Consider the following 19,170-nt stretch of genomic DNA (forward strand, 5'->3'; position numbering starts at 1 on the left):
TTAAGAATAAAGAAAAATAGAATGCATTATAAGTCTGAATTAGTTATAGTTGGTTCTGTGGAATCCTTTAAAAGAAAAGCTAGCATGCTATTAATTTCTTCATACTTTTGTGGCATAAATCATTCATGTTTGATCTGATTTTCTTGCAAGTGGTCAATTTCACTAATTTGATTGAGAGCTGTTGAAAATAATGTCTGGTTTTGAATTCCAAGGAACGTACTTTCAGCTCTTGATTAAATTGAATTCAAGTTGACGGTTGCCAGAAAATTGGTTTAAATATGAAAAGGTTATGTTATGAAAAGCTACCATAGAATGAAACTATAACTAGAAGAATAGTTTTCAATATATATTGGCCAGTGAATGTTACTGGTTAGATGGTAAGATTTTTGTTCATTGATTTCACATTGGAAACAAAATAATAAGAATTAAAACAAAAAATATTAATCAAAATAAGATATTCTTTATAATAGTCATTAAAAGAGAACTTAATACTTATAAAAATTTGCATTTTATGTATTTTTTTGGAATTTCTTTTTGTTAGAGAAAGAGAGGGATCATTGTCTAGGTAAATTTTTAACCTTTTGTAAAACTTACAAGAGAATTAATTTTTTAGAGAACCAAGCTTTCATGGGACGCCTACTGCGGCCCCTAGGTAAAGTGTGGTTGTGTGGTGCACGTTTTAACAAGTGGTGGTGTTGGACAACAGATTTTACTAATTATTTTGTTTGAGTTACCTCCCTTCCTTAACCTGTCTGATATATTAACTAATTATTTTGGTGGTCATGTTTTATTCCAGGATGTCTGCCATTAAACATCAACTGTCATAAAGAAGTCTAAGCTTAACTGAAGAATTGACAGTATATATAAGGTGTTAATGCCTTCATTTTTCAAAAAAATACATCTAATAATCTGTATTAAAAATTTATTGAAAATTTACTGTATTAGAATTGATTGTCTTTTTGGTGTCTTCTGCCTCTTTTTTAGCTTGTCAGTTCTTAGGTGAAAAAAAAACATATCTTTTGGCACTTAATGATATGGTCATCCGATGACTATTAGTAAAAAAAAGAAAAAAGAATTGTCAATTAATTAGAGTATATTTTAAAATATAGCACCAGGTTCATGATAAGTTTGTATAAGACAATTCTTTACTGACAGCTTTTAATAGACTCCCCAACCCCCTTACATAGATGATAAATGAATGTTTGTAAGAATTTTGTTTAATATGGTAGACATGACTTTGTGTAAAGCTAGAACATATGCATTTGTTGTTTACCAATAGTGATTAGACAACTTATAAAAGAGGACACTTATCTAGTTTGTCCAAATTCTTCTGTCCAAGTGTTATACTAGTGATAATCACATGTACATAATGGACCATTTCATTTCTGATAAAAGGTTAAAACAAACAAAAATATTACATACTTAAGGTGCTTCTTTGATATTTAATATGTAAAATCTTCATTATATTTTCCTTCAATATTTAAGGGATAAGGATTTTTTTTGTGAGATACTTTATAATATTTGTTGATTTTGAACTGATCTAAATGACATAAGAATCATGAAAAAAATACAAGATTCAGTCTTGACCCTAGTAAAAATGTTATTGAATAAAGCCCCCCTAGATAATATAACATTTCTATATGGTTTGGAATGGCATTAAATTGAAAGCTAGTATTCTATTTTTGATAATTTTGTATTACTATCACTAGGTTTTATTTCATTGGTGATATGTCTAATTTTCCATTTATTTATATTCAAAAACATTTAGGGAAGACAATTTTAAGTTGTATAACTTGTCATCTTTTTGTCATGTATTATTTTCGACAATAAAATAAGTTAAAACTAAAAAAAATCCTAGTGACGGAATGAAAAGAAAGACTCTGTGAAGCCAAATTATACCCCCACTCAAAGAGTAGTCTACTGCATCTTCTTATTTTTTTAAGTATAAATCAATTAGTGTTGTTTTAATAGTATGGTACCAGTACAAATAATTGGCATGATTGCAAGTGTGAAAGCAGCCATAAAGCCAGGGTAATTTCATAGAGTGAAATCTGTATTTACTAAACCCTTCTGACACTAAAAATTTTGATTTGGTTGTTCAGATTAGACAGGTCTAATACAATAACTATACATGGGAGATACAGAACAAGTCTAGTTCATTTATAATTATTGGGTTTCTTCAAGTTTTTGTTTACACAGATTTCACTGTAATTCTTGTTCAGACTATTAATTATTGTTGAGTTGTAAAACTTGTTATGGTTACATCTTTTACACTGATACATGTATGTACTTGGTGTACTATTAAGGAAATATTCAGTTTATTGTTTATTTGGAAATGACAATTTTAGAGATAAGTTAAATTTATTCCCTAAATTTCTAGATGTGGGATAAATTAGAAGTGGACATCATAAAAGCATAACCATACATTTTTTAGTGTCCTTATACAAGAAGCTTTGTCCATTTGAGTTGTGTATGGGCAGAACACTTTCTTTAGATGCAGTTGGTATTAATTCCTTCAAATGATCAACTGTTGGTTAAACTTTAGCCACTTATTTGGCCACTGAAATTGCAAACATAATAAATTAATCCAAGCCTTTCACAATTATGTTAAATTTATTGATAAATGAACAGGACTATTTTGTGCAGAGAGGTCAATATGAAGTCAATAATATGTCAGAATTACATATTTGATCTAAAATGGCCATTTCACGCATAGTTTTTGTAGCAAAATCTCGATTTTGGTAAAGCTGTTGTTCATATCTAAATATTAATGACAAGATCTCAAAATGAGGCTATTTTGGCAGTTTTTCGCTGTTCTGCACTAAATGTAAGAAGCTTGAGACCCTTAAACCAATGTACAAGACAAAAAAAAATCAAAAATATAGATACTGATGTCTGACAGACTTATTTTTTATGAACATCTGATGGATATTCTTTGGTAGATTTATAATACTTTTTGATTTTCTAATTCAAGGGGCCAACAAAAGTGGCCTTATCATACCTTTTCCTTTATAAACATATGTAGGATTTTTTTCCCTGTAAAACAAGTTTTGTTTCATTTTGTTTTCCAGTTTTGTTTTTTTTTTATTATTTTGCAGTTGTTAATTTGCATGTGACTGCTGGAAATGAACCCTATTTGATACTGTTAATTCAGAAATCATTGTGTGCATTTATAATTGTGATTTTTACAAATTGACAGAACTGCAAGATAAATTATTGCGATTTCAGGAAAATCTGTATACAGATTTATGTATTGAATTCAGAATGCGAGGTTCTTATTTATTAATGCAGTAATCACCTGGTTGCATTTTTCGCATTGATAAAAACCTTGCGATTATTTCTGAATTTACAGTACTTTTTTACAGGATCATGAAAAATATAGAAATTAATTAATTTTATCATATGCATTACAATGTAAGGGTATTCTTTTTGACTTTGTCATTTCTGAAATGTATTGGGATTTGTCTTTCTCAAAGATGCCTTCCCGAAACTGAATTTTTAGTTAAAAAATAATGACATTAAGAGACAGTTTTTCTTAGTATTGATCTGTACATATATAACATATATTTGGGATTGGTGGGATTTAAGTCAATTACAGAGTAATTATTTTGTTTTTTTAATGATTTTCCTTAAATTAAAGCTAGTTTGTTTAAGTGTTTCACATTACTTCATTATAACTCATTTGGGTTTGTTAATTTAAGTGATTTTCATTTTTTTTCTTTTGGTATTAGGTAAGATCATACAATTGCGTACAATTCATCATCCCATGATTTAAGATGTGTTTCTTTTTTTATAACAAAACACCAAAATCTAAGCTATACATACTCATTTTATGATTTTTCAGGTTAAGGAGAAGTAGTAAATCTACTAAATTTGACAAAAAATATTTAATATTTGGAGAAAAAGATGAAGAAGGAGAGGAGTTCCATCTGTTGGGCATTATAAGGAGAAATTTACGGGAAGCACTAGATGGTCTTCTGACATCTGCAGAGGTAATTTTTCAGTCTTAAAATAAATTAGAATGAGCATTACCACAAATGTATATAAGAATTGAATGTTCTTTCTTAAAACTTAATCAAGAATCAAATGCTTCATTTTGAAGTTTTATATGGGTCTGAAAGCGTTGACAGAAGTACATTGTGTATAAAGGGTGGAAGTATTAATTAGGGAAATGTTTTTAAAAACATTTTTAATTATTTCTTATTCTCCAGATTACTGTATTTATCAATATTAGTATCTCGTGTAGCTGATTTGGTTTCATATTTTATCTCAGATAGCATTGATGTGGTTTTTCAGATAGCTGAATTTATTTACTGATTTTTTTCTTTTAAACAGTTATACTACAAGAACAAAGGTAACAGACAAGTAACCAGACCACAGGTTTTACAGGAGACATTTGAACTATGTGCTGACGTTGTTGTACAGAAATTACAGTCGTATTTCACACAGGCTGACGAGTATCACAATCAATGCTTACAAGGTTTGTATTCTGTCATTTCTGGAAAACTGCATGCTATGAGCTTACAATTAGAAAAAAACCACTGCATTGTAAATAAAAATGAGAAAGCGTAAAGTTGAATTTGAAAGCAAGACAAGAATACAAGTTAACCAAAAGACATCTAGAGGTCAGCCTATTGTCTCACAACCACACTATATGACAAGCTTTTTATAGTATAGTGTCTTGGAAAAATAGTATTTTAACTCAACAAAAATGATCAACTGTTTGACACAAACATTAGCTACTTTTAACTAAAAGATCTTGTGATTAGAATTTATGGTTAGTTATACTTAAATAACTACATGACTTATGTGAATTTTTTGTAGTAAGATCTTTTGAGAAAAAAGTTGCTGATACCCAGTAGACACACCCTGAAAACAGACAAGATTTAAAAAAAAATTAAGGACCCATGCATATCAAAATTCAGCATTGCAAAAATTTAAAACAATCTTGTCACTTTTGGACCTCTCAAAACTAAACACTTATACATAGGTATGATAAGACTCTTTAACAAACAGTAATACAAAAATGGGTAGGAGTAGGCATGTTTTCACACAAAAAAGACATGAATTAGTTGCAGTACATGTATTTACTTACTTCTATTTATTATTTACAAATTTACAGAATTCAGAAATCAGTTGATACAACTTGAAGAAGCAGTTTCCCATGTCCCTGATTTATTACTGAAGGATTTACTGGAGGATGAGCTTAATAAATCTAAAGAGGCCAGGGACACTGTGTCTGAACAGTTCTCTGTTACACTCAGTCAACTTCACAAAAAACAGGTAAATCTATCAGAACCTGATTGATCTCGGTCAACTTCACAAAAAACAGGTAAATCTGTCAGAACCTAATTGATCTCAGTCAACTTCACAAAAAACAGGTAAATCTGTCAGTATCTAATTGATCTCAGTCAACTTCACAAAAAGACAGCTAAATCTGTCAGTATCTAATTGATCTCAATCAACTTCACAAAAAAACAGGTAAATCTGTCAGTATCTAATTGATCTCAATCAACTTCACAAAAAAAACAGGTAAATCTGTCAGTATCTAATTGATCTCAATCAACTCACAAAAAAACAGGTAAATCTGTCAGTATCTAATTGATCTCAGTCAACTTCACAAAAAAACAGGTGAATCTGTCAATATCTAATTAGGAGATTTTAAGCTTGGCCTTCATAAAACATAGATTTTACAAGTTTTACAAAAGCCAGCTTAAAATACAATACAGTTATCTCCATTCTAATGCCACATATTAAAATAAATTCCATTTTAGTAAATATTTTGGTTTAAAAATGCCATAAATGAAAAAGTCTGTGAACTGCTACATTGTGTTTGGCATCTAAACAATGTGATGTCATAGGTATACTCCTGATGTCAAACATAAACACTAGACATATTTGTACTCTTTGTATACTTCTGAACGGTTTAAATATTGACAAAAAGAAAATTTCGAGGCACGAAATGTGACTTTAATGTTTATTTTTATTGAAAAATTATATACCAAAAAAAAATCGGAATTCAAAATGGTGGCTTTTCTTAGTTACGGACTGGTGGAATGTGGAATCTAACCCGTCAAAATATTTGTCAACGTCCAATGAAAATTATCATTCTAAATGAAATGCATTAGAAGTGATCTTTTACTGATCATGTTATTAAGATTTTCTTCATTTATTTGAGATTTAAGTTTGAAAAGGGAATAACAAGTATACTTAATTTTAAGGTATATTCTAAAAAATCATTAGACTTTGTAGAAGGTATATACGAGATAAAAGATTATCTACTATCTGTGCTAATAACACATTTATATATATCTATATATATTTTCAGAAAGATCATTCGACTTTGTTACGTCCTACCCTAGGACACCCACATCAGAAGACTGGAATAGCATCCCTGGGTGAGAAGGAGTTGGAAAGACATAATGCCTATATATCTGCTGTAGAAAAGCAGACTAAAGAACTACAGGTAAGATCGGATATTTATAGGTTTCATAACGAGTGAGAATGGGATATCGCTTAATGTCAACTTGAGTTATTTAATTTCAATATAATAATAAACGAGCCTTCAGCAAGTTTATTATTACTATTTAAATTAAATAACAAGAGTTGATATCAAGCGATATACAATTTTCACAAGTTGTTAAACCTATTTCTCTTATGGTCAACACTCTCAATGTGTAAAATTAAAAATTCCGTGAAATGTTGATCTAGTCTTTTGCACATTCAAACTTTAACATCAGTCATTTTAAGACTTTTTGTACGTTTCAGAATATTGTAATAAGATTTGACAAAAAGAAGATTGTCAGGTGAAATGTGTGAGTGTTTTGTATATTATTGAAGAAATCACAATGTCCGTTGCCATGGACGAAATGTACATCGTCATAACCTTTCAAAGTCATCATTGACCTAACGAATAACCATTGGAAATGCTGTAACATCGTCTTGTGATGCTTGATAAGCCAATCAAATAAACACAGATTTTCATATCACTTTTTCGTATCACACTATGTGCAGTGTGATAGGAGAAATATCTATTCATGCAAGAAATAGATAACAGGTCACAACCATAAGAGAAACTATGATTAAGGATTTTGTTTAAGTTAGAGAGATGTTCAGTTTACCTGTGAAATATCTTAAATACTTAATCACTCCTAATCTCAACTGTTAACACTAATGTTCTGGGTTTCGAAACCCGTCTTGTTGCAAGATGCGTTTTACATCAATCTTAATTGACTAAGATTGCTAGTTTTCCTGTTGAAAGTAGTGGTTTCTCCAGGCACTCCTGCTTTCTCCACCAATACAAACTGGCTGCCATGATATAGTCAAGTGTGCTGAAATTGGTGTTAAGCTCCAACTAGCAATCAATCAAACTATTCTTGATAAGTTATGAATAAATTTAAGAAAGCTACACAAGTTTATCAATCAACACCAAATTCTCTAAAGGAACAACATTTTAAGATAATAATCAAAGACAACCACTGACAAGGTTTCTAACTTTGAACAGACACATGAAGATATGACAAGGGTTTTTACTATTGTGAGTACTTTACTGTCCCATTTTTGTCTCGCCTGCAAGGAAAGTCACAGAATGCAAGACATAGGGATAACAATCTGATGGTAAGGGCATAAACTACTTGTATAAGACTTTGTATTTTAGGAAGTAGAAGACCTAGATACTTCATATGTTGTATGCAGATGCTTTATGTTACGAAGTTTTTGCCTGTCATATGTCCATTGTCCTTGACCTCATTTTCACGATTCAATGACTGCTTGACAAAAATGTTTAGTTTTTTGTCGTGTGATTTACTCACTTATTATGAGAAATAGGATAACTATATTTGGTATATTGGATCCTTGGAAGATGTACATGTCTATCAGACAGAGTTCACCTGAACACGACCTCATTTCAATTAAAGGTATAGCCATTGAAGCAGGCTCTTGTGGATTATGTAATTTTTTGAGTTATGATGATTCAGTATTGTTTTGTTTTAAAACCAGATGTAACAACTAATGCAAATCTTTAGGATAAAACTTGCAAATATAAAATAAGACACTCTATTTCACTGACACTTCCATAGATATGTTTTTTTATGCCCCACCTAGGGGCATTATGTTTTTTGGTCTGTGCGTCCGTTCATCCGCTTGTCCATTCGTCCATCTGTCCGTCTGTCCTGCTTCAGGTTAAAGTTTTTGGTCAAGGTAGTTTTTGATGAAGTTGAAGTCCAGTCAACTTGAAACTTAGTACACATGTTCCCTATGATATGATCTTTCTAATTTTAATGCCAAATTAGAGTTTTGACCCCAATTTCACGGTCCACTGAACATATAAAATGATAGTGCGAGTGGGGCATCCGTGTACTATGGACACATTCTTGTTTTTAAAGTTTTGATGAATATACAAAAAGAATCATTTACTGTGTTACATTTGTCTATCAATTTTACTTTATTAACAACAGGTTGTGACATTAGAACAATCTAAGACATTTGTTGAACAGTTGTCCAGAACGGCAGAAAATCAACTGGTTCAGTATGATAACCTTCTGACCGTGGATGATGTGGAGAAAGGAAGTAAGTCATGATTTATCATAACTGGGGGAAAAGTAACATGCATAAATTTTAGAGAATTATTTTTGGAAGGTTTGGGGAGGGAGATGAGAATGAGATACAGTCATACAGTATGATAACCTTTTTTGACTGGATGATGTTGAGTAAGGAAGTGAGTCAAGGGCGTCTAGGTTCCAAACTTGTACCTGTAAGAATCTAATCACCTTCATTATTGATATTTAAGCTTTAATCAGTTTCATATCTAGTCATTTCGGCCATTGCTTAATTTTTTTTTATAAATATATATGCTTCAAAATTCAGAGTTCCTCCATTCATAATTTTTTGCTATTCCCATTTTATTATAACATAAAACCTGAGACTAATAAAACACACATCATTTTTATATACATCATTTGTCTGAATGGTTGACTGTTCACAAGAGTTCCATTCCTGCATTTATATATATAGCAGAAGCTTTCAACTCTACAATATATGAAAGGAAGTTGTACATACATATGTATAGTATCAGGATTTGCAGCTATTACTGTACTAGCACCTAGAAACATGACACCATTTTCTCAAATGTAAATCAAGGACTGCATGGAAATCTCGATGCAAAGATTTAAAGAAGGGAGACTCATTTATGTTATGTTCATGAGTAAAAAATAAACCCAGAAACAATTTAGAATAATCTTAGGACTAAGATATAAAATATAAAGCACAAATGATTTGTTAAATCTTTTATTGCTTGCTTAAAAAAAAGTCTTCCATTAATTTTTAAAAATGTATTGTTTAAAAACTTTATAATTTCAACAAATTTCATACTGGTTTAGTCACTTTGCTGAATTATGATGTAATTTCCTTTTCTTGACATGCATATACTTTCAATTTTTGCCACTAGACATCAAGCTGAAAATAGTAAATCATTAAAATGATCTATACAGGTAAAAGGTAATCGTATACAATATATATGATCTTTAATCTATATTTGCAGGGGTAGAGCCAAAGAAATACCCAACCAGTGAACTCATAAGAAGAAGGAACCAAGGTTTGCCTTTAGAAGATGATGAGGATAAAAATGCCCTCCCACGAGGAAAAAATACATGGACAGGTTAGTAGTTCATAACAAAGATGATTATCAATACACTTAGTCAATCACATTTTTTCTAGGAGTTGATGTGTAAACTAAACCAATTAACTCACAAACTGAGGACTTTGATGAAAGTAGTCACCCAGTTTACACATCAAAAACCTCTAGAAAAAAAGTGTTAAATCCTTTTCATTCTTAGCCGAAACATTTTATTTTCACTTCCAACTTCAATTTTCTTTGAACCCTAGGATTCCATTCATGTGTATCTTGTGTGAATTTATCACAGTGAAATCGACATAGTATTTCCTTAGATTATGACGTAGTTTCTTGAACATGGTCTGTTGAAATGTAAATAAAGGAAAAAATTCTAATGGACCAATCACATTCAAGTATTTGTAGATATGCAAATGATATAAAAAAAATATAATTCTAATATTATACTTCATTTCTTTAAATTTCTTTAAAAATTGTCTAACATATTGTCTAACATATTAGATTTTGTTAGAAAATTTTAATTGTTTTTTTTTGTTCAGCAACAATGTTATTTTGTATGCATATGATACCAGAAATTTGTTTATTAATGTTGAGTTTATTTTGTTAATATTTAGGTATGCCCTCTAATGAACTGGTAATTGAAGGTTCTGGTAAACCTCAGCTAACAGCCTCGGTCACTACAGCCAAAACTACATTGGGACATACTGCTACAATTACTGCCAGAGACAAAGCTTATCAGGTTTGTTTTAAAGATACCACCAAAAGATAAGCCACATTTTTGCATGTTAAAATAGATAATTTATATAGTTTTAGGGGGAAGGGGGCAAGGAGGGCAATTGAAAGTGGCTGGGAAACTATGAAAATTTCGAATATGAATAATGTAAATAAAGAGGATACTGACTAAATTGTAGACTTTTATGAGGGTAGGAATGCCCTTTACCGTCAGGCGTCAAACGGTCATTTTCGGCTACCGTTAGCGTCAAATTGGTTAAAATTTTACCGTGATTCGTCAAAATATCCTTATCGTGATTCGTCAAAGGTCTCAAATAATTATCGTTACCGTTATTTTTAGAAAAAAATTAACGTGATTCGTTAAAATTATTCGATTTTTTTATCGTCTAAAAGAAAGTGTACATTTTATCGTCATGCACCAAAAATTTCCATTAACGTCATTTGGCAAGGATTTTTACCGTTATTCGTCATGAAGGTACCCCCACTACAACCCTCTTTTATACTATAGAAAAGTATTGTTTGCTTATCACTTTTAGAAGTCAACCCCCCCCCCCCCCCCCCCCATATTTCTTTCAGTTTACTCCTACACCACTTAAACATAGTATGTAAGCTATGGATTAACAATATTAACAATATATCCACTGTTTTATCTTTAAAATGGTATTTTTTTATTAGAAATAAACATTTACTTTGTGGAACAATTCAGTTTAACACATTGTGTAAAAACTCGAAAGATGTACAGACCATCATTACTTGATGACACCTTTTACTTGTATATTGACCTCATTAACATTTATGGCGCGAACAACCAATCCTTACGATACAACTTTGGTTGATCTTTATTTTGATGAAATAACTTATAAGACTACAATTTCATCCTCTCTTTCAGGAATATAAAAATAAGTTTGAAAAGACATTAGAAATAATAGAAGAAGAAAAACAGAAATTGTTATTAGCAGAACAAAGATGGATGGATAGCTGGAATACTTCAGTGGAAAAAGTCAAACAGTTATACTGAAATAACTCTTAATAATAGCATTTACTGTGATAATGAATTGCGATATTTTTTTAAAGATTTTTTTTATATTTGATGATTTTCTCATTTAATAAAATGTCCGTCCTTGCATATTGTTTATTTTAGTTTGTTTTATAATTCTCAATGATGCTGCAATGAGTCTGATGAAGCAACTTTTTTTTGTTTAAATGTTTAAAGTTTTTGCTTTTACCCAAATTACTCAATTTTTCAAGCTAGAATTGTTGCAATACTGAATTTTATAAAGTATGTATGTTTAGTTGAACAGGTTAGGAGAAATGCTTATGGAAAGATCATTCTTGACTGTTTACTAGATATAATAAAAGTAGAAAGAAATACATTACAACTCAACCAATTTATTTAGGCTCAATATATAAATAGCTGTTATTTTAAGTTAAGAATGGATCAGTAAAAAATATTGACCTTATATGATTAAATTAAATAGACATATGAAAGTCACTTTTTCAGTTTTCATAGAAGTTGCTTTTAAGAAAAACTTGAAAATGGTTAAAACTAAGGCCTTCTGAAAGTTCCAGAAAAGAAAAAAAAAAGAAAATCCTTGTTTCCTGTTTTGTGGCCTCATTTCTACACAAAATACATTATGAAAGTAAGAAAACTCTGGTCCTGTTATAATAAGGAAATTTTGTTCATCAGCATTGTATTGAGTGCTATAAAATACTTGAAAGAATTTATAGTTTTAATAGAAATGAAATTTAAATGTGAAAATAAAAGAAAATGAGAAAGACTTTAAAGATGTGATGCATTTCTTGTGTTGCTTATTTGTTTTTGTTATTCTGCATAGTTTTTAACAGATTTAGTCAGAAATGCCTCAACTTCTTATGCTCCAATACTGTTGATTCATTTATTATTGTGTTATTAACTTTTGTGGAATGAGGATAAAATGGTAATTGTGTTTATTCAATTTCTTGGTTTAAACAGATTTTGTATACAAGCCTATAAGAAATATGCATTTTGCTTCAATTTTTATATTTTGTTTATACACAAGAAATCCAAGAAAATTAGTACTCTACAAATAATGATGCATCCACAGTACTTGATGAGTAGAAACATTCCAGACTATTTATTATTTCAAGTGTAAATGATTGTTATATGTATACTATTTATCAAATTTGTGAATTAAAATGATGATATTTTAAATTGAAATATCTCTTGTTGTATAGCCTGTCTAAGAAAATTTGTTTAAGATAATTGTTATTTTCTGTGGCAGTATTCTTTAAATCAAAGTAAAAAAAAAAATCAATTGGTAAGTATTACCCTGGATCAACAACCCTCATCAGGAATAATCGGTACCAAAATTGGAAAGTCAAAGATGTATTAAAACATTAGGTATAATATGCACAGAAGGGGCCTAAAACACTTAAAATCAAATTTCCTCAGATAAATGCAAACTATGTTAGAACCCCATCAACTGGTCAGTGGTGCTTATAGTAATCACTGTCTGTCTTTCCTTATATGTTACTGTCTGTCTGTCTGTAGTTCAGATTCTATTTTGATTTTTTTTTATAATTTTTATTTGCATGCTTTATGCCTATGAAGTTATAGAACCACCAATGTGGGTTGGTCAGAACAAACATACAAGAAATTAATACCGGTACATATTTAAATAAAACAGTTCCTGCACATAACTGTAACTTTGTCAATAAGTAAATTTTTTGGAAATATTAGTATCAAATGAAATCTTAAGGAGTTTTGTTCAATGTAGAACCTTTGTTAAAATTTCTTTTTAATAATAAGAAAATGTACTACCAAAATTCGGGGTACCAGTGCACTCTAATATGCAATTAAAGGTATGTTGAAAATTTTAGCAAAAGTCAGGATAAGATAGAGTTTTGACATGAATATCACTTTATTGAACAAAAAAGCTATGAAAGTTTGAAAATGCAAAATTTTACATAGAAAGCAATGGGCTATGAATTAGGGGTGTTATTTCTATTACTAAATAGCATGGGAAATTCAAACTTTAGAAATTATACCCATTACAACCAAAAATGGTGATATTTGTTTTAAGTAATCATGTTGCATCAACTATTATTGTGAAAAATTTGTTGGTGTCAAATTACTATTTAGGTGAGAACTTTGTTATTTGAGTATATATTTTTAAACACAAATACCTCCTTTGGTTTTTGTCGAGCCTGCGACTTTTGTCGCAGAAAGCTCGACATAGGGATAGTGATCCGGCTGCTATGGCGGCGGCGGCGTTAGCTAACTTCTTAAAAGCTTTTTATTTTAGAAGGTGGAAGACCTGGATGCTTCATACTTTGTATATGGATGCCTCATGTTACGAAGTTTCCGTCAGTCACATGTCCAATGTCCTTGACCTCATTTTCATGGTTCAGTGACTACTTGAAAAAAAAGTTAAGATTTTTTGTAATGTTAAATTCTCTCTTATTATAAGTAATAGGATAACTATATTTGGTATGTGTGTACCTTGCAAGGTCCTCATGCCTGTCAGACAGTTTTCACTTGACCTTGACCTCATTTCATGGATCAGTGAACAAGGTTAAGTTTTGGTGGTCAAGTCCATATCTCAGATACTATAAGCAATAGGTCTAGCATATTCGGTGTATGGAAGGACTGTAAGGTGTACATGTCCAACTGGCAGGTGTCATCTGACCTTGACCTCATTTTCATGGTTCAGTGGTTATAGTTAAGTTTTTGTGTTTTGGTCTGTTTTTCTTATACTGTATGCAATAGGTCTACTATATTTGGTGTATGGAATGATTGTAAGGTGTACATGTCTAGCTGGCAGGTGTCATCTGACCTTGACCTCATTTTCATGGTTCAGTGGTCAAAGTTAAGTTTTGAGTTTTGGTCTTTTTTTCTAATACTATATGCAATAGGTCAACTATTTTTGGTGTATGGAAGTATTTTATGATCTATATGCAGTCGCACAGGTTTCATTTGACCTTGACCTCATTTTCACTGTTCATTGATCAGTGTTAAGTTCTTGTGTTTTGGTCTGTTTTTCTTATACTGTATGCAATAGGTCTGCTATATTTGGTGTATGGAATGATTGTAAGGTGTACATGTCTAGTTGGCAGGTGTCATCTGACCTTGACCTCATTTTCATGGTTTGTTGGTTTTACTTAAGTTTTTGTGTTTTAGTCTGTTTTTCTCATACTGTTTGCAATAGGTCTACTATATTTGGTGTATGGAATGATTGTAAGGTGTACATGTCTAGTTGGCAGGTGTCATCCGACCTTGACCTCATTTGCATGGTTCATCGGTCAATGTTTAGTTTTCTTGGTTAATGTTAAGTTTATGTGACAGTTGTAATAAAGCTTTATATTTAGGACTATCAGCATAATATCAATGATTAGTAAAGAAGGCAAGACATTTCAGTGTGTGCACTCTTGTTTCTTGATATTATAACAGTTAAAAACAGAATAACCATAGCTTCATTAACTATTTCCAAAGTGGTGATTCATGCATAGTTGCAGATATTTAATTTTTCAATACATTCTGGGCTCACATCATGTATGCCTCTATGTATTGTTTCTTTTCAACTTATATTATAGACAAAGTTTCTATAATAGAACGAAATGAATCCCGTATCAAGTAATGCCCCAAGTTACTGAGAAGAAAATAACAAGGAATAATGCATCCTCGTTACAGATCACGAAATGGAAAAGTCCAAAATCAAGTTGAAAAAACAGCAAAGACATTTACATTGCATCATATGATATGTCTCATAGAAATATGAAAGACATTATAAACCTGAAGTTAGAGAGGAAAACCTTAACACATTATTATTGATGATGATCATAACTGCCCAGACATTGATTTGACCAATATGGAAATAGATACAAGAACACCAGACAAAGAAGTGCAACAGGCACTAATGGAAACAAATACAAGATTGGTAGAGTACCGCTCAAGTCCAATGGAGGTCTTACAAACGACAGCAAAGAAGAAGCCGAAATTTTAAATAACCATTTCAAATCCTTATTCACAAAATTAGATCCAAACTTACAAATACCAGTGCTGAAAAAAGAACAACTTCAAATATTTCAATCTTGGGCATAACATCGGAAGGCGTACACAAATGATTAAACAATGTTAAACAATCTAAAGCCATGGGACCAGACGGAATTCCAAACACTGTCCTAAATAACTGTGCAGAGAAATTCGTACCTAGCATCACCGCCATCTTTCCGAAGTCTATAGATAGCGGCACCCAACCTGAAGATTGGATTAGTGCAAACACAGCCCCAGTATTTAAGAAGGGGGATGTTCACGCAGCAGAAAATCCTGCAAGCTGTTAGAACACATAATCTGCGAACACATTCCAAAACACTTAGAAAGGCACAAAATATTGACAAATTTAAATAAAGGATTTAGATCGGGTTACTCCTGCATTACACAGCTATTAGTCACAATACACAACAGAAGATCTACTAAGGGGTTTTGACAACAGAATTCAACTCTGTATGGCCATACTAGATCTTTCAAAGATATCTATACCGTGCCATTCGACAAATCCTGGCAATGCTAAATAGATATGGAATAGATGGAAATCTGAATGTGTGGTTATCGTCATTCCTGAAAAAACAATCTATACGGGTCGATGAGCACTGAGGATATGCCTACGTATACTCTGGAGTACCACAAGGCACAGTACTAAGACCACTGCTCTTCCTCTGCCACATTAACGACCTACTGGAATGTGTAAAATCCCAAGTTTGACTTGCCTACTTTTTCGAGAAATTAACACCTAGAAAGACCATCAAATTTTCCTATAAGATCTGAAAGCTTTGGAAATATGGGCATCAAATTTGGGAATGATAGAATCATGTGCAAAACAGTGTAGCCGAGACCATTGATTGGCGCGCTAAAATATCCCATTGACTGGGTCAGATTAGGTGAACGTTCGTCTGTAACGCCCACAACTCACGACGTATTTATTATAAACATTTAAACTGTGGGGTTGCCAAAGGGTCTCAGTATATATACGAACTACAGTGCACAGTATATTATATTCATATTTTATTTGCGATCATAAAATGTACGAAGTCGTCCATTACTATGTAAATTGGGTCGATTAAAAAAAAAAGCTGAATATGTTTCTGTTGCCAAGGATTTTTCACAAGTATAGTAGTTAGCAGAAAAGTTCACTAAACTATACATTTTACCTATTCAAAAACGTAAGTGCAAATTTCACAAGGCTTGATCCAAATAGCCTTTTTACTGTCTAATAACTTGCAAGTACGAAAAAGACAAGAAAGAAGTATATTTTGTCTATATGTTTTGTGTTTGCACACTTTTTAAAGTTGATCATGCATTCGTTCTAAAATAAAATTTTGACCAGATAAAAGTTAAAAGATGACATAATTGGACAACCGCAATTGTTAAATCGCTTTGACGTCCGAAAAAAAAGATAATAATCAACACATGCATTGTAACTTTTAAAGCCAGTTAAATCCTTTTTTTTGCTGAAAGAACGTGCGATATCATAAAAATTGGTTATCAAAACATAACGAAAACACAAGTAAAGAACGTTTAAGTATTCAATATAAATCAAAACACAAAGGTTATTCCTGATTAGTTTTTCGAATTATTTTATTTAGGCGTTGAGACCCTTTGGTGACCCCACAGTTTAAATATCTATAATAAATACGTCGTGAGTTGTGGGCGTTACAGACGAACGTTCACCTAATCTGACCCAGTCAATAGGATATTTTAGAGCGCCAATCAATGGTCTCGGCTACACTGTTTTGCACATGATTCTAATATGTTGCATAATGTACATGTTTTTAAAAATATGTTCCAGAGGGACAAATGCCTTTAGTGTCTTATGTTTTGTATTAAGGAATTATCATCATAAGACATAAGACATAAAGCTTTATTTGAAGTCGGTATATGCAAAACAAGTACAAACATAAGCTCTGAAGAGCTTTTAAAACCGATATAGCAACAATAAAACAAAACATACATTACAAAACATGCAAAGCAAAGTTCTTTAAATCATCTTAAAAGTTAAATATACACTGAAGCATGCACTTATGAGATAAAAACACAAAAGCAAAAATAAAATGGTTTGCACATAAAAAGCACATGGAGATAAGTTAAGTAACATAAATTAGCACAAAGCAGCAGAAGTACTATAGTAAAGATAACAAAATAATTTTGCCATGCTGAAAACAAAGCATTAAACTAGAAATAATGAACAGAATTAACTGGTTTTGCAGGCAAAACATTGGCATGAGCTGCCAGACCAAGAATTTATCAAGTTCTTGAATTGATTTAAAGATGATTGTTTACGTAGCTCATCTGGCAGCTCATTCCAAAGATTAGCACCCGCACACCTTAAAGATTGTAGGCCATATGCAGTTGTTCTTACATGTGGTAGGTCGGCTGTATTCTGGTATCTGAAAGAGTAAGTGTTTTCCTTTAAGTGTATTAAATCATGGAGATAAACAGGACAATCTTTATTAATAATTTTGAAAACTTCAATAGCCAATGATCGCATTCTTCTTATTTTTAAAGATGGTAATTTTGATTTCCAGAGTAGATCTTCATAACTTGCTAAATAGTCTTCATAGATAAATCTTCGTGCTCTCTCTTGAATTTTCCTATCTTTTTTGTATTAACCTCCCCACAAAAGTGCCAAACTAGTGGGCAGTAATTAAAGTTGGACATTATGAAAGAATAATAAACTGTTAATTTTCTAAGTTTAGTCCGATGTTTTCCAATTCTTTTTAATACATTTAGCTGTTTAGATGCCTTTTTACATATTATAGAGACATGTTCATTGATCTATTGTTACACCTAGAAGTTTAACGTTATCTTCACATTCTATTTCAAATGTTCAAAGCAGAAAATACACTTTATTGTTTCATTTCTTTGCAGTTTATACAATTGATGATAGGGTTACAATAGATATCCGATCCGTTATTTGCATAGAATCCTTTATGAAAAGACACTATTCAATATCGCATCAAAGGAAACAGAAAAAAATACACGTGTTACTGATAGGTCAGTATCGTCATTTCAAAGTCAATTGTAGAGATTGACATTTGGAGTTTACTAGTCTACATGTTGAAACATTTGCAACTTTGGCTGACGTTAGATGGTTCAGGTAAGACTTTATTATTTTATATTTCCAATGATTAATGTGATTTTGATATTTTTATAATATAGGTATTTTCAGTGTGGTGAATGGTATTTATTTCGTCTTTTCGATTCGCACAATAATCATATGTTCTTGTGACGTCTCTTTATCTGACAATATTGTACATCACTGTTGTACATAAACGTCTGGTTAGAAGGAATGGAATATAACAATTTGTTTTTGCTGGGTGTTAGGATAATATATTAAGGTACAAACGCCGCGGTGCTTTCTTTTTACAACATTTATTTGTTGATATACTATTGCTTTTTTCTTCACCACTATGGCTAGAAAATATAAAATATAAAAAAAAAAATCACTTAAAAATTTTATGTTTCCTAAGCGTATTTCAGGAACGCTCAAAGCAAAAAAGTTGAAAGCCTATGTATGATGTTATAGTACAGAAACACTTGAAGAGCATTATGATCAAAAGAGACCAGAAAATAATTATAGCAAAAATCATCAACGATCGGATTTGCTTGTGGGATTTGGAACCTTATTTTGTTGATAACTTCTAAATTTATCAACGATAACTTTAAAAGAGGTATTTTATAAATAATATCAGTACCGAAGCACTGACCACTGAGCTAATGAGAATACCGGGACGAATAGTCCACCAACAGCGATATTGATCGAGTGCTATAAAAA

General features: G+C 31.3%; 1 protein-coding gene and 1 long non-coding RNA gene across 6 annotated transcripts in view; one reads left to right on the forward strand and one right to left on the reverse strand.

Moving 5' to 3' along the window:
- Positions 1-12,557, forward strand: part of LOC127728029 (coiled-coil domain-containing protein 180-like) — a 59,021-nt gene extending 46,464 nt beyond the window's left edge. For 2 of the 4 annotated variants that reach the window (XM_052235185.1, XM_052235187.1), the window contains 9 exons: positions 614-652; positions 3,845-3,992; positions 4,336-4,480; positions 5,123-5,283; positions 6,329-6,466; positions 8,457-8,568; positions 9,539-9,655; positions 10,243-10,367; positions 11,250-12,557. In XM_052235185.1, coding sequence (XP_052091145.1) covers positions 614-652; positions 3,845-3,992; positions 4,336-4,480; positions 5,123-5,283; positions 6,329-6,466; positions 8,457-8,568; positions 9,539-9,655; positions 10,243-10,367; positions 11,250-11,378 — 1,114 coding nt within the window. In that variant the 3' untranslated portion in view covers positions 11,379-12,557. Of the gene's footprint in view, positions 1-541; positions 566-613; positions 653-3,844; positions 3,993-4,335; positions 4,481-5,122; positions 5,284-6,328; positions 6,467-8,456; positions 8,569-9,538; positions 9,656-10,242; positions 10,368-11,249 lie in introns of all 4 variants that reach the window. The other 2 variants (XM_052235186.1, XM_052235188.1) reach the window with 2 other exon arrangements.
- LOC127728195 (uncharacterized) overlaps positions 1-19,170 on the reverse strand; it is a 415,364-nt gene that overhangs the window by 303,798 nt on the left and 92,396 nt on the right. The gene's annotated exons all lie outside the window — the stretch shown is intronic.

Source organism: Mytilus californianus, unplaced genomic scaffold (genome assembly GCF_021869535.1).
Source record: "Mytilus californianus isolate M0D057914Y unplaced genomic scaffold, xbMytCali1.0.p SCAF_2, whole genome shotgun sequence".
Classification (NCBI taxonomy): Eukaryota; Metazoa; Mollusca; class Bivalvia; order Mytilida; family Mytilidae; genus Mytilus; species Mytilus californianus.